The sequence below is a fragment of the Pan troglodytes genome, chromosome 15 (assembly GCF_028858775.2).
Source record: "Pan troglodytes isolate AG18354 chromosome 15, NHGRI_mPanTro3-v2.0_pri, whole genome shotgun sequence".
In the NCBI taxonomy this organism is placed as follows: Eukaryota; Metazoa; Chordata; class Mammalia; order Primates; family Hominidae; genus Pan; species Pan troglodytes.
Window position 1 is genome coordinate 66,702,346 of NC_072413.2, and position 13,376 is coordinate 66,715,721.

General features: G+C 44.5%; 1 protein-coding gene across 1 annotated transcript in view; it reads left to right on the top strand.

Annotated features, from left to right (window-relative positions):
- RAD51B (RAD51 paralog B) overlaps positions 1 to 11,590 on the top strand; it is a 914,255-nt gene extending 902,665 nt beyond the window's left edge. Inside the window, exon 11 of the mRNA XM_016926252.4 lies at positions 8,936 to 11,590. Within this exon, the coding sequence (XP_016781741.1) occupies positions 8,936 to 9,042 (107 nt within the window). The 3' untranslated portion in view covers positions 9,043 to 11,590. The remainder of the gene's footprint in view (positions 1 to 8,935) is intronic.
- Positions 11,591 to 13,376: the final 1,786 nt, after the last annotated feature.

Sequence of the window (13,376 nt, forward strand, 5' to 3'; positions counted from 1 at the left end):
TTTGTGTTTCTCTAGCAACGAATCATGTTGAGCACCTTTGTTCGTTGCCTTCAGTCTGAAACTTAGCTGAAAGGATCTGACAAATAATGCTCAACTCTCCCTGGTGGTTACCAGAAGAGCTAAGGATTGAGGTGCTCCAGGGGGCCCCATCAAGGGTGAGGTCTTTTATCCCAGATCCTTGATCACACTCTACTAATTGAACACTAATAAAAATCCATTGCTAGGAGCATATTTATTCATTTTTGAATTAACAGTATTTTACTTTCAACTCCTAGAACTCTCCTTGCAACATATCCTTAACCCAATAAAGAAAGAGATGGAGAATTAGCAAAGTAAGTGTAAAAAAAAAATTTACCAGTCAATCTTCAAGGCAAAGAATTGACTATACTAAACATAATAACTTTTCATTTAAAAGTTAAAGTCAGGTGAAGTTATAGTCTAGTGTATAAGGGATGTTTAAATTCATGTTTCTCTTTTTGTTTGTTTGTTTTTTGAGACAGAGTCTCTCTCTGTAACCAAGGCTGGAATGTAGATCTCAGCTCACTGCAACCTCCACCTCCCAGGTTCAAGAGAATCTCCTGCCTCAGCCTCCTGAGTAGCTGGGACTACAGGTGCATGCCACTAAGCCTGGCTAATTTTTGTATTTGTTGTAGAGACAAGGTTTCACCATGTTGGCCAGGCTGGTCTCGAACTTCTGGCCTCAAGTAATCCGCCTGCCTTGGCATCCCAAAGTGCTGGGAGTACAGGAGTGAGCCACCACACACACTTTCTCTTTGTTTTTTTTAATAGAAAGTTTATATTCTTTATGATAGCTTAATGGAAGGAGCATTTGAAAGAGGGTCCGTTACCTTCAAAGAAAGTGTACTCTGTCCTCAAGTTGGGAGAGATCATGTGTGAGGTAAGTGTTTCAGAAGGTTCCTTAGGGTAATCACATTATACAGGGCTCTGTGCGGTGGACACAGAATTGTAGGGGATTGGGAGGATGCTATGAGAACTACCAAGGTGATTGGTGAAATGTCGGCCAGGCTCCAGACACCTCTGCTGCACCCACCAGGCAGGACTGGGGTAAAATGCCCAGGTCCTTTGGGCAGAGGAATTTCAGAAACAATGTGAGGCAAGATTTGGAGTTCCCAACACCCCCATGCCAGTCCCCATGTAAGCAAGCAGGACTTTCCCACCCAACAATAAACGCCTCTCTCCCCTGCCCAATAAATATCACTGATGTGTTTGTGTCTTGTTACGCCACTGGGGCAAAGTAGTAAGGCCCCTGTTAAAGTCAACAAAAGCAGAAATCATCCCACAGCTTTTATCAAATACTAAAACAATTTTCACTGTGGAAAATTTCTTCTTAATAGGGAAATGGAAAATTACAGATATAGAATCATCCAATCTTAGAGCTGGAAGGAACCTTGGAGGTCATCAGCTGAACCTCAAGCCCACTGCTGGAATTCTTATTACAACATCCCTGCTGTCCTCTGCTTGAACGGTCCTAAGCCCGGGCCCTTTCTCAGCACCTCTAAGGAAGTTTTCCACCCATTGTTGGGTGGTTGTTAGACAGTCATTCTTATGTTGAACCAAAATAGTCCTTCTGGAAACTTCACCCTTCAGGCAGAGTTTGAATAAGTCTATTTCCTCTCCTCTGTGAGAGCTCTTTGAGTATTTTAAGGCTGTAAGCCTCATCCCCTCTGAGTCTTTTGTCCCCAGACCAAGCATTCCCACTGCCTCCAAATATATAATGATCCATTCTAAAACCTGGCGAAGGACAGGCATCAAGTCACTGGTGTGTGGTCTTCCTAATCCTTCTTTCCTTCGTCTTGAAAACCAGATCCACAGCAGAGATTGGAGCAGCCTACCCGCTCTCAGGGATTGCTCCAAGGTACAGATGATGCTTCTGTGAAACCTTTGCAAGTTCAGAGGTTGAGGGATGCAAGCCGTAAACTAACGGATGAGAGGTTTGTTTTTTTTTTTAAGTTTTTAACAAGCTTGGGTATTTTTAGGAAATAAAAGTGACACTGTTGACCCCAATCTGGAATGAGCCCAAGCAGTTTTCCCAGGAGATGGGTGGGTTCTTGCTAATCCAGTTGCAAACTCTTAAGTATTTTCTAGGCACCCATAAGTATAGTACAGTATTATGTTCAGAAAACTGCTAGAGCTTCCTTAGTCCTGGTTTTATCCACCTGGGCAAAGTGGCCCAACCAGGGCAGTGAGGATGAGTGCATGGATACTCATACATGTACAATTCATGTTCAAGCCTTACCTGCTATGCTGGTGAACTAGCTGCTTCACCGTCCCACTCCCCACAGCCCAGAACCCAGTGGATAGTAGTCTACTTGTGAGCAGGTGCACACACATGTATAGACACACATACAACCCTCCCAAGCACACGCACATCCTTGAGGGCCTTCCTATCAATACCCCCACTTGTATTCAGCTATCTATCAGGGGCGAAAAAAATAAACCAGGTCTCTCCCTGGAGGCGCAATGATTTTATGGTAGAGGTGCTTTTGAGCGGCCAGCAAAACAAGACAAAGGTCTTATTTGGTTTATCAAGCCCAGGTTACACCCATTGTTCAGTGGGCCAGGCAGTGTTAATCAGTACCCAAGCCTTTGAATAAAATCTTTGCCAAATAGATCCGTGCAGATATTCTTGCTACATAATGATAAAAGCAATACTTCTGGTAGGGAGGCAAAACCACTAAGATTTTAGGCAATGATTTTTCCTTGCTTACAAAACAGGGAGTAATGCCTACCCCAAAGATGTAAACAGTTTTTAATTCTTTGAAGGAGAATCTGTCACTTATGCTAAAACCAATTGCCAAAATAATGCTAAATGGAGCTTTCTGGAAAGAAGGTATTGTAAGTAAAAGTCCCAGAAGAAACCCTTCTTTCCAATTTCTTCTTACGTTCCTGTGCAAACCCACGAAGCAGGGAATTGCATGATTTTAAGACCAAAGTCCTCTGTTTTTAAAAATCATATATCAAAACTTGAGAATGCAAAAGAGTTCTAATTACAACACCCAGGGGAATGGTTATGAAATACCAATAATGGTTGATAAATGCTCAACCTGTTCAATGAAACACATACACAAACCTTTGACCAGAAGCACGGACTTAGAAGGTCACCATCAGCATGATGAAAGCCTTGGAACACGCCTCTGACAAGCAAGAAGGGCATTAGAGACCCAGGTGTTTCCCCTTTGATTAATGCACTCTCTGAGAAGCCCAGATTGAGAGGGAGCTATACATGATCAACCTTTGTTTTGGAAAGGGCTTTCCTTGATCTTCTTGGGTTATTGTGCAGCCCATTCTACAAGCCTCCTCCCATCCTCCCTCCTGGTTGTCAAAACAAGTCTGTGGGAGAGGCATTCTCAGGAATGTATGATGCTCTGTTTAATATGGAAAATGATCCTTCCAAGGCAGGGGAAGAAATAAAGAAGCAGATTTCCTCCTCAGCCTTCACAATACAAACCCTCAAGGACACTGAGAGAAGGGTGGTTTAACAGGTGCATGAGGAAGATTTGAAAGTTGTGGCTCCTTCAGAAATTTGCTTCCCAGTTTAATTGTAGGCATCTAAAGGGTTAGGTCAACTCTAAGGATGATTCAAGTATTCCCTCTCATTTTCTTTTCTTTTCTTTTCTTTTTTTTTTTTTTTTTTTGACGGAATTTCACTCTTGTTGCCCAGGCTGGCGTGCAATGGCATGATCTCGGGTCACTGCAACCTCCGCCTCCTGGGTTCAAGTGATTCTCCTGCCTCAGCCTCCCAAGTAGCTGGGATTACAGGCATGGGCCACCACACCTGGCTAATTTTGTATTTTTAGTAGAGACAGGGTTTCTCCATGTTGGTCAGGCTGGCCTTGAACTCCCAACCTCAAGAGATCCGCCCACCTCAGCCTCCCAAAGTGCTGGGATTACAGGCTTGAGCCACCGGGCCCGGCCTAATTTTCTCCTTTTAAGTTTCTTAGAAAGAAAGGTGAGAGGCCGGGCGCGGTGGCTCATGCCTGTAATTCCAGGACTTTGGGAGGCTGAGGCAGGTAGATAGCTTGAGGCCAAGAGTTCAAGACCAAGCTGGACAACATGGTGAAACGCTGTCTCTAAAAAAAACAAAACAAAACAAAATACAAAAAATAGCCAGGCACAGGTGGCATGTACCTGTGGTCCCAGCTACTCAGGAGGCTGAGGTGAGAGGAACACTTGAGCCCAGGGGGCAGAGATTGCAGTGGGCCGTGATGGTGCCACTGCACTCCAGCCTGGGCACAGAGCTTGTGACCATGACCCTGTCTCAAAACAAACACACACAAAAAAGTGAGAACTGTTTACCCCCTGCTTAGAGAAGGAAGGTTACTACTCTCAATGGGGATGGTTGAATTTTTCAAAGATTAGCATATGATAAAACGAGTTGTACCTAGTTAGGATTTTCTGAATCTCAGCCTGTAAACTTACTAACTATGTGATCTTAATATTGCTGAATCTCCATTTCCTCATCTATAAAATGGGGCTGAAATCTTCCTCAGAACTGTTGCAAGGATTAAATTAGGTAAATGAAGTTCAAATTTAATTCTGATACCTGGCCCATGGCATCCAGGAAACGGTAGCTATTATTATGTAATTGACTGTTCTTTGCTGATTCATTCATAGACTACAGGGATTTTGTGCACAAGAATCAATATTATGAAAATAATTATTATGTAGATAGGCAATGCTAGATATCCAAGCATAAACAATTTAGTAATAAACTGCTGAAATCCATGTGACTCTTGAACAGATAACACTTTCATGAAATCCGACTGGTACATGTCTGCTGTGATATAATGGGAAGGGCCTGGGTTTCAAGTCTGACATACCTGACTTCCGGTTCCAGCAATGCTACCATATAGCACAGAACCGGGGAACCATGGGAAAGTTACTCAGAAAATAGCCTATAAAATTTATAAAGCATTTACATGCTTTTATTATTTTACAATGCAATATTTTCTTTTTGTAGTCAGTTTTAATTGTGAGGCCTTGTATTTTTTTAAATGAAAATTTAAGCACTCTTTCAAATTCTTTATCTTTAGAGAACTATATTATATAAAGTTTGGAAAACAGGAGAGAATAAAAGTCATAATTCCGCCCTCCTAACACAACCACCATCTTCATTGTGTATTCTCTTGCACTGAAAGCATCCAGAAGACCACACTGTGATCCTTCTTACCTGCTGTATTAGTCCATTTTCATGCAGCTGATAAAGACACACCCGAAACTCGGAACAAAAAGAGGCTTAATTGGACTTACACTTCCACATAGCTGGGGTGGCCTCAGAATCATGGGGGGAGGCGAAAGGCACTTCTTATACGGCAGTGGCAAGAGAAAAATGAGGAAGATGCAAAGGTGGAAACCTCTGATAGAACCATCAGATCCCATGAAACTTATTCACTACCATGAGGACAGTATGGGGGAAACTGCTCCCATGATTCAAATTATCTCCCACTGGGTCCCTTCCCACAACATGTGAGAATTATATCAAGACGAGATTTGGGTGGGGACACAGAGCCAAACCATATTACCTGCCTTCCCTCCACCATCCTCTCAATTGTTTTACTGGATTTTTATCTGGCTAACAAAAACAAACAGGCAAAAAACAAAAACCACAACACATACACACACACACACACACACAGACATACATCGCATCACATGAAACAGAAAAAGGCAAGATTTAGACTCCATATAGCAAATGGATTTATGCTACGGCGTGGCTTTTATCCATTGTGAATGTGCTTTCTAAACACTTGGTTCTTGACTAATGTGAGCGTTATAAGGACAGGACCTGGAAAACCCTCAGTGAGTTTTCCCCCACCCATATTGAATCCCCTTGGGCCATCACATCTGGATTGGTGGTCTGTTGGATGTTATTCAGTCATGAGTTCCTAACAAAAGACCTGAAAAAAGGCAACCATAAAGAAGGGATGGAGGGATGAGTTGGCCAAGAAAAAATTGTCTGATGTGTCCAGCATATTTCTCTTTGGGAAGCCCAATGCTGAGCATGGACCTCCATAGCATTAAGGAGAAAACAACCCAGCAGAAATACATCGTTTTCTGAAATATGTGGGAAGGGGACACTTAAGAGAAGTGAAGACAAAGCATGACACTGCTTCACAAAGAGAATAATAAACCTTGAAGCTCTTTGCCCCAAGAGGTACTTCATATGGACAGAAAATAAAAACAAATTCAAAGAGCTTTGGGTGTTGAGGGTTGGGGAGGTAGGAGTGCCAGATAAAATATAGGACATCTGGTTAACTTTTCATTTCAGATGAATAATAAGTAATTTTTTTTTTAGTTTAAGTATGTCCTATCTATTCTTTGTATACCATATCCTGTATTTTTTAAATGTGTGAGGTTTCGGGTATCTATTTTTAAAAATATCTTTATTGAGATACAACTCACAAATTTAAAAATGTACTCATTTAAAGTGTGATTGTGCCACTGCACTTCAGCCTGAGTTGATCTATTCCCTTCAAAAGCCTGTCCCCAGCATTCCTTTGTCATCTTCATTTTCCTTACAATGGAAACTCCATAGCTCTCTGGGTGTGGTAGCTCACACTTGTAGTCCCAGCTACTTGGGAGGCTGAAGTGGGAGGATCACTTGAGCTCAGGAATTTGAGGCCAGCCTGGGCAATATAGCAATTTTTTTTAAATTGCTCTAAAAAAAAAATTCTTAGTTTCCCTTTTCTCCTCTCTCTGCCCTCTTCCCCTTCCCCCTACACCTTGACCTGCATGACTTACTGATGAATGATGAATGGAGAGGGATGGAAATTTTGTTTATCAGCTCTCCCAACACTGCATGCTCTTCCAGGGCAAATGACCGTGCTTACTTGTCTTTAAGTGCTTTTTACCTCCCTGTACATATTCTGGCAACTTCTGTCACTTTGGGGGTGAGGATTTCCCCATGGAAGTTCTGTGTGAGAAATCATGTTTAATGTGTGATTCTGTACAGATGGGTGTGTAGGAAATATGACCGGCATACGCACTGATGTTGACCCATGCAAGTCTAGGCATCTGTTAAGTGTTTGGCCCTGTCCAGGAAGTAGCCGGGCCATAAAATCTGATATGGGGAGGAAGCTTGACCACGGGAGGGGCCCCTTCACAATAGATTCTGCAGGGACGGTGGGGGAGACAGGAATGCTAGCTAGGCTGAGCGTCTGAGCAAATGTGGACAGCCAAAGGGAGCCTTGGCGAAAACTCTTCTCTCCTCTGTCTCCAGGAATTGGAAGTGTCCCACTGAGGTGTCACCATGAGTCCATCCCAACCTTACTGAATTACTACCTCCATTTTAAGGTGTAAGGTGTTCAGAGAATGTTTGTGACTCAATAGTTCTTAACATTTTAGTTCCTCAATTGTAAGTGTGCCAGCTTATGAAATAAAACACATCTGTTAGCACATGGATTTTGGAAAATTTCCACTGATAGTTGTGAGGGCAGACACAGACGGTGAGATTATAAGATTCTTTTTATTCACAGGGACTTCTTAAAAATCTAGTGTGTTTTCCGTTCTCCTTGATGCCTTGTTCATGACAGGTGCTTGGCAAATATTAGTTGAATGGCTGAATAAATACATGTATGAGTGAACGGCAGACATCAAAGTCTTCCTGGATGAGGTCAAGAGCAGCCTGGGTAATGTAGCAAGACCCTGTCTATACCAAAAACTTTAAAAGGCATATCTGTGGTCCTAGCTAGCCTGTGGAGGCTGAGGCTGGAGATTGCTGAAGCCTGGGAGGTTGAGAGGCTACAGTGAGCTGTGATTGCACCAATGGACGGCAGCCTGGGCAACAGAGTGAGACCCTATCTCAACAAACAAACAAACAAACAAACAAACAAATCAAAAAAATGTTCCCAGATATTTGAGAATGGAATTTGAGATCAGGAAACAGGCCATCGTGTGAAAAGCCCCAGAGCAGTCATAGCTTTGCCACATAGAGTCTTGTGATTGGAACATGTCACTTAAACTCCATGACCTTTAGCTTCTGTGGCTGTAAATGGGAATCACCTCCTGCCATAAGTGGTTTTGAGAATCAAGTGAAATTTCAGATCTGAAAATGCTTTTCTGACTATAGGCTGCTGTATAGATCGAGGATAATCTGACAGCGTTCAAAACCCAGTGCTCACCACCTCCAACCTCGTGATCTTGCTCGAGTTAGTTAATCTACACAAGCCTCAGTTTTTTCATCTACAGAATGAGCATAATAATCACACCAACCTCATTGAATTGTCTTGAAACTTACATGAATTTATATGTACTCGAGAGCGCAGAGGTGAGCTCACGTGAGTTTCTCTTCCCTGGGTTGCCATCCTCGGCGTATTTTCTTTTTCTTTTTTTTGAGACAGAGTCTCAGTCTGTCGCCCATGCTGCAGTGCAGTGGCACAATCTCAGCTCACTGCAACCTCCGCCTCCCAGGTTCAAGTGATTCTCCTGCCTTCGCCTCCTGAGTAGCTGGGATTACAGGCGTGCACCACCACACCCGGCTAATTTTTTGTTTTTTTTGTATTTTTAGTAGAAACAGGGTTTCACCATGTTGGTCACGCTGATCTCGAACTCCTGACCTTGTGATCCGCCTGCCTTAGCCTCCCAAAGTGCTGGGATTACAGGCGTGAGCCACTGCACCCAGCCTCTCTGCGTATTTTCTAAGTAGCTTGTTATTCTGCATTGCCCAGACTTGTTTCTCTGCCAACCCACCAGTCAGTAAGTAAATTAATTAGGTGATAAGTGATTCCTTGATCTTTTTATTATTACTATTTGGTTATGATGATTAAAGCAGATGGTCATCTGATTGGCCATAGGTCATGCATGCAAAGCAGCTGCAGTGGTATCTCAGGATTGTTTCCTTATCAGAGACCTGCCATCCAGGTGTTTCCTCATCTTAGGAGCCGCCCTCTAGGTTTCCTCAAATTGTGTCTTTCAGATGAGACCCACCCATCGGAGCCAGGCTTTGAAGGAACTGACCGCAGCGTGCATGAGGAAGTACTTCATGGTGATGACCCTCGCCACCCTCTCAGGAAAACACAGTGACCTCTCCCCCAACACCCTCTTCCCACTCCCAGGTCCCCCGGCAAAGGCAGAAGAACCAAGCAAGCCTTTCCACCAAAGCAGCCATGAACCCCCTTCTCATCCTTTCCAAGAACTCCCTGCTATACCAGATAGGGGTTTGGGGTTCTGTTTTCCATTTTTTAAAAAAATCATTTTAAGACTCTTGAACAGTGTGTCGGTTTACACTATTCTATCTTCTTAAGCCACCATATCAACATATTCACTCTGCTTCCTTTCTTTTCATTTTGCAGATGCCACACTTTTAATGGCAGCAATAAAAGGTGTTTCTATCAATGCCAGGTGGGCAGCCCTGACCATCTAAAGCCTCGGAGAGGGTTATACCAAGTCTCCTGTACACCTCCGTGCTAGTGACAACATGTGGGGATCTCTCATCCCAAAGTTTGGGGACAAAGTCTCCCGTCCCTTATCACTTGTTTTCACTGAGGCTAAATGTGTCTGTTCAGTACATGGATAGATTTTTAAGCTCCTCTCACAAAGTCTTGTGCTTGAGACAAAATCAGCCCAGGTTCTGCACTTTGTCTATATTTCAGCAGCTCTCCTGCTTGATATTAAAAATAGCCTTGTCTAGTCCATCGAGATCAGACCCAGGAGACAGGCGCCTGCTATTCTAATCTCTGCTTCACAAATAGCTCTCTATGGGCTCAAGCATCTATCAACACTTCCAGGGGTCTCCAGTTATAAAACAGGGCCAGGCCTAGTCACCTATAAAGGTAGGCTCTGCTTAACTCTCCTGAGCTGTCCATGAGGTTAGCATGAGGCCTACAACAATCACATTTCTACCATGGACCAGAGACTTCCAATGGTGACTCAAAACTGAGAAGCAGTTAAGAACATCCCCCACACTCAGGGTATCCTGCATTTCCCAGGCCAGAACCTACAAAAGGTTCCCTTGAGACTCAAACTCAAACAGCACTGGTAAACAGGCTGCCCCTCCCCGCTTCTTCCCTCCTCCTGCAAACCACCCCCCATCCCTCACTTTCACCTCCCTTCCTCCCCAAGCCCATCTTGTACTCTGTGAAAAACTGTAGTCCCCTCAGTTGCCAAGGGAACCAAGCCTTTTATTCCATCCGTGACTAGCTGGTTGGGCTGAGGAGTGGGGCAACAACTGGTACCCAGGCCTTTGGAAGCCCAAGCCCTCCCTTTTTCCCAAAGGGGGAGGGGTGGGCTGCACCCCCCGTTGCCTTTTCACCCAAACCCAGCTGGGTGGGACCGAGCCCTTGGGCTCTCAGGAGCTCCCTGGCTGTGGGCTCGGGAGATCAGTGCTCCCCAGGCCCTCCTCTGGCCCTGGCCCTTTCCAGAGGACAATAGCCTTCATGCAAGGGAAAATTCCATCGCCCAGGGTTCAAGTCTCCAAGGAGTTGCTGGGGCCTCTATTTAGCCTGGAGTGGGCTCTGAGGAGCCGCTGCAGCTGCCTGGCTTGTTTTCCCCCTCGCTGTGTTTTATTTTTAACCCCTGAGCTGCCAAGGATTGTTTTTCCCCAACCAGTGCCTGGGAACTAAGGGAGGGAAGAAATAAGGCTTTGTTCCCTTTGGGGAACTAATTGGGAAAGATAGGCAGTGTGGCCGGCTTGGCTCTATTAGGGTGTGAGGCTCCCACCCCTCGCTGCACAACATCTTCACCCCAATCCATACCCAGGAGGCTGGGAGTGCAGAAGTGCCCCCCAGGATGCAACCAGAGGCCCGGGGGCTGGTGGGAACGCAAGTGCAGCTTCAAGACTGCAAAGGCAGCTCAGAGCCACTTTCTTGGGCTCCGAAGATATTCAGGAAATAAGATGTTGGGAGCTGGAAATGTCTATTTTTCCCATTTCAACCCCCCCAAACTAACCCCTGCTTTTCTCCTGCTGGTGGTGGTGGTTGTTGTTTTCCAGACCTGCATAATGAACTCTGGAAGAAAAGTGAGGGAACTCAAAAAAGTAAGAAACCAGAAAATAAAGACATTATACTTTTAAACACTAGGCTAATCAATGGGAAACACCCAGCAATCCCACTTATAAGTTTACTCCGTAAAAAATATTCCTTATGCTCAGAAATTTAATTTCATTGCAAATCAGCTAGGAATTAATGAAAAATTTCTTCCACGGCCATTTTATTTTAAGATCAAATGGATTCCAGATAGGGACCCATTAAGAATCTAAGGACCATTTTGATCCCGTCTAGGAACAGAGCAAATTTCTAAGGAATCATCCACTTGCAGCAAGCCAGCACATTCAAGTTAGGGCTGTGGCATATGACACCCAGTGCGTTCAGGTAAAGACTGATCGTCTATTTACCAAGAATATTTGAGAAAAGAAAATGCCCCTGCCTGGTGGACAATAGCACAAAGCATTTCTCTGTACCTGGGCACATTTTCTCCACTCGATAAAAGAGGACCCCTGACCCAGGTACACAGGCAGTTGAAGAAGAGGACAACGATGAACTGATACAAAGGCAAGAGGTTCCCGGTAGCATTGGAAGAACACAGATTGGTGCATAATGCATGGCATGTGCAATAAAAGTAAGTTGTATTAAAACTTCAACCTTGTTAATGACTACGAAAAAAAATTGTTAGAAAGAATGAATAAGATCTTGGCCAGGCACAGTGGCTCACGCCTGTAATCCCAGCATTTTGGGAGGCCGAGGCAGGCGGATCACCTGAGGTCAGGAGTTCGAGACCAGCCTGGCCAACATGGTGAAACCCCATCTCTACTAAATATACAAAAAAATTAGCCAGGCATGATGGTGCACACCTGTAATCCCAGCTACTTGGGAGGCTGAGGCAGGAGAATCTCCTGAACCCGGGAGGCGGAGGTTGCAGTGAGCCAAGATCGAACCACTGCACTGCAGCCTGGGCGACAAGAGCGAAAAGAATGAATAAGATCTGATATTTGATAGCACAACAAGGTGACTATAGTCAATAATGATTGAATTGTACATTTAAAAATAACGAAAAGAGTATAATTGGATTGTCTGTAACACAAAGGATAAAAGCTTTAAGTGATGGATACCCCATTTACCCTGATGCAATTACTACACATTGTATGCGTGTATCAAAATATCTCTCATGCCCCATAAATACACACACCTACTATGTCCCGACAAAAATTTAAAATATTTTTTTAATTTTTAAAAATTTGTTGAAAAACCATCAGCCCTGTTAAGTTGCTCACACGTGCTGTTGCAGCCCCAGCTCACCCGGTAGTAAATCCTGCTGACACAGGGTCCCCCACAGCTATGGGTCTATCCTTCCTCTGGTGTGGCAAGACTACATTTTCAGGAAGCTGCTGGGCAGAATGAAGCAACTCAAAGCTCAGGAGAAGTGTCTACATGCCTTTTAGGGTTAGGGTTTAACCCAGCACCCAGGGATTTCCCAGCATGCAGACAAAGGCACTGAGAGTTACAGCAGAAGCTGGAAGGGTGAGTCAAGCCAGGACTCAGCACGCTTGAACCCATCCACAGCTCCCACTCACATCATCCCACACTCCCTTTTCACATTTACTCCAAGCATCTGGAGCCCCAAGCTCCTGTGCCTCAACCCATGCCCTCAGTAACAGTATCCATTGCCAAGCCAGAATTGACTCTGGGCCCACCTCGCCACTCACTCAGAGTCTGTGAGGAGTGGGCACCGCACGCAGCCGTGAAACAGGCCAACTCACAGGTGGGCTCCCCACTGCACGTCTTGTCCGAAAAGACACCCCTCAGCCCCATCAGTGTTGACTTTGCATTGCGCCATTAGATTATTTCTTTCAGCTTTTCTTAAGACAAATGGCTGGCTGTTGGGAGACTGGCCAGGGTTAAGGTGGAGCCTCAATGTGGCCATTTTCACAGCCCTGGCAAAGCCTGTGGTTGATGCCAAACCCCCATTGAACTGAATAGAATGGAGGAAAGCTAACCAACCCACCAGAATAATAATCACTAATGCTATGGAGTGATCACACAGCAAGACTGTTCTAAGTGTTTTATGTGTATTCATTTATTTTTACCTCATCATAAGTACTATTATTTTTCTATTTTATAGATGAGAGAACTGAAACAAGGTCACAAACCAGATGATCTAAAGGGTAGCCACTACTGCCTCCTAAAGAACCCCAATCAGGAATCCCAGATTAATTTGCCCAGCATCCTGTTTGGAAACCACATGTCCACCCTGCAACTGTACCTGGCTTGTGTCCCACAAGGAGGAAGATGCAGGGGCCTCCGGAAGCTAAGGAGGTAGACATGGGGTTTACTTGGGTTAATGTGGCCGGGGAGTCAGGAGACCTTGATTCCCATTCTGGCTCTGCCCCTATCCGCATGAGGATGGCCAACTGTTCCAACCAT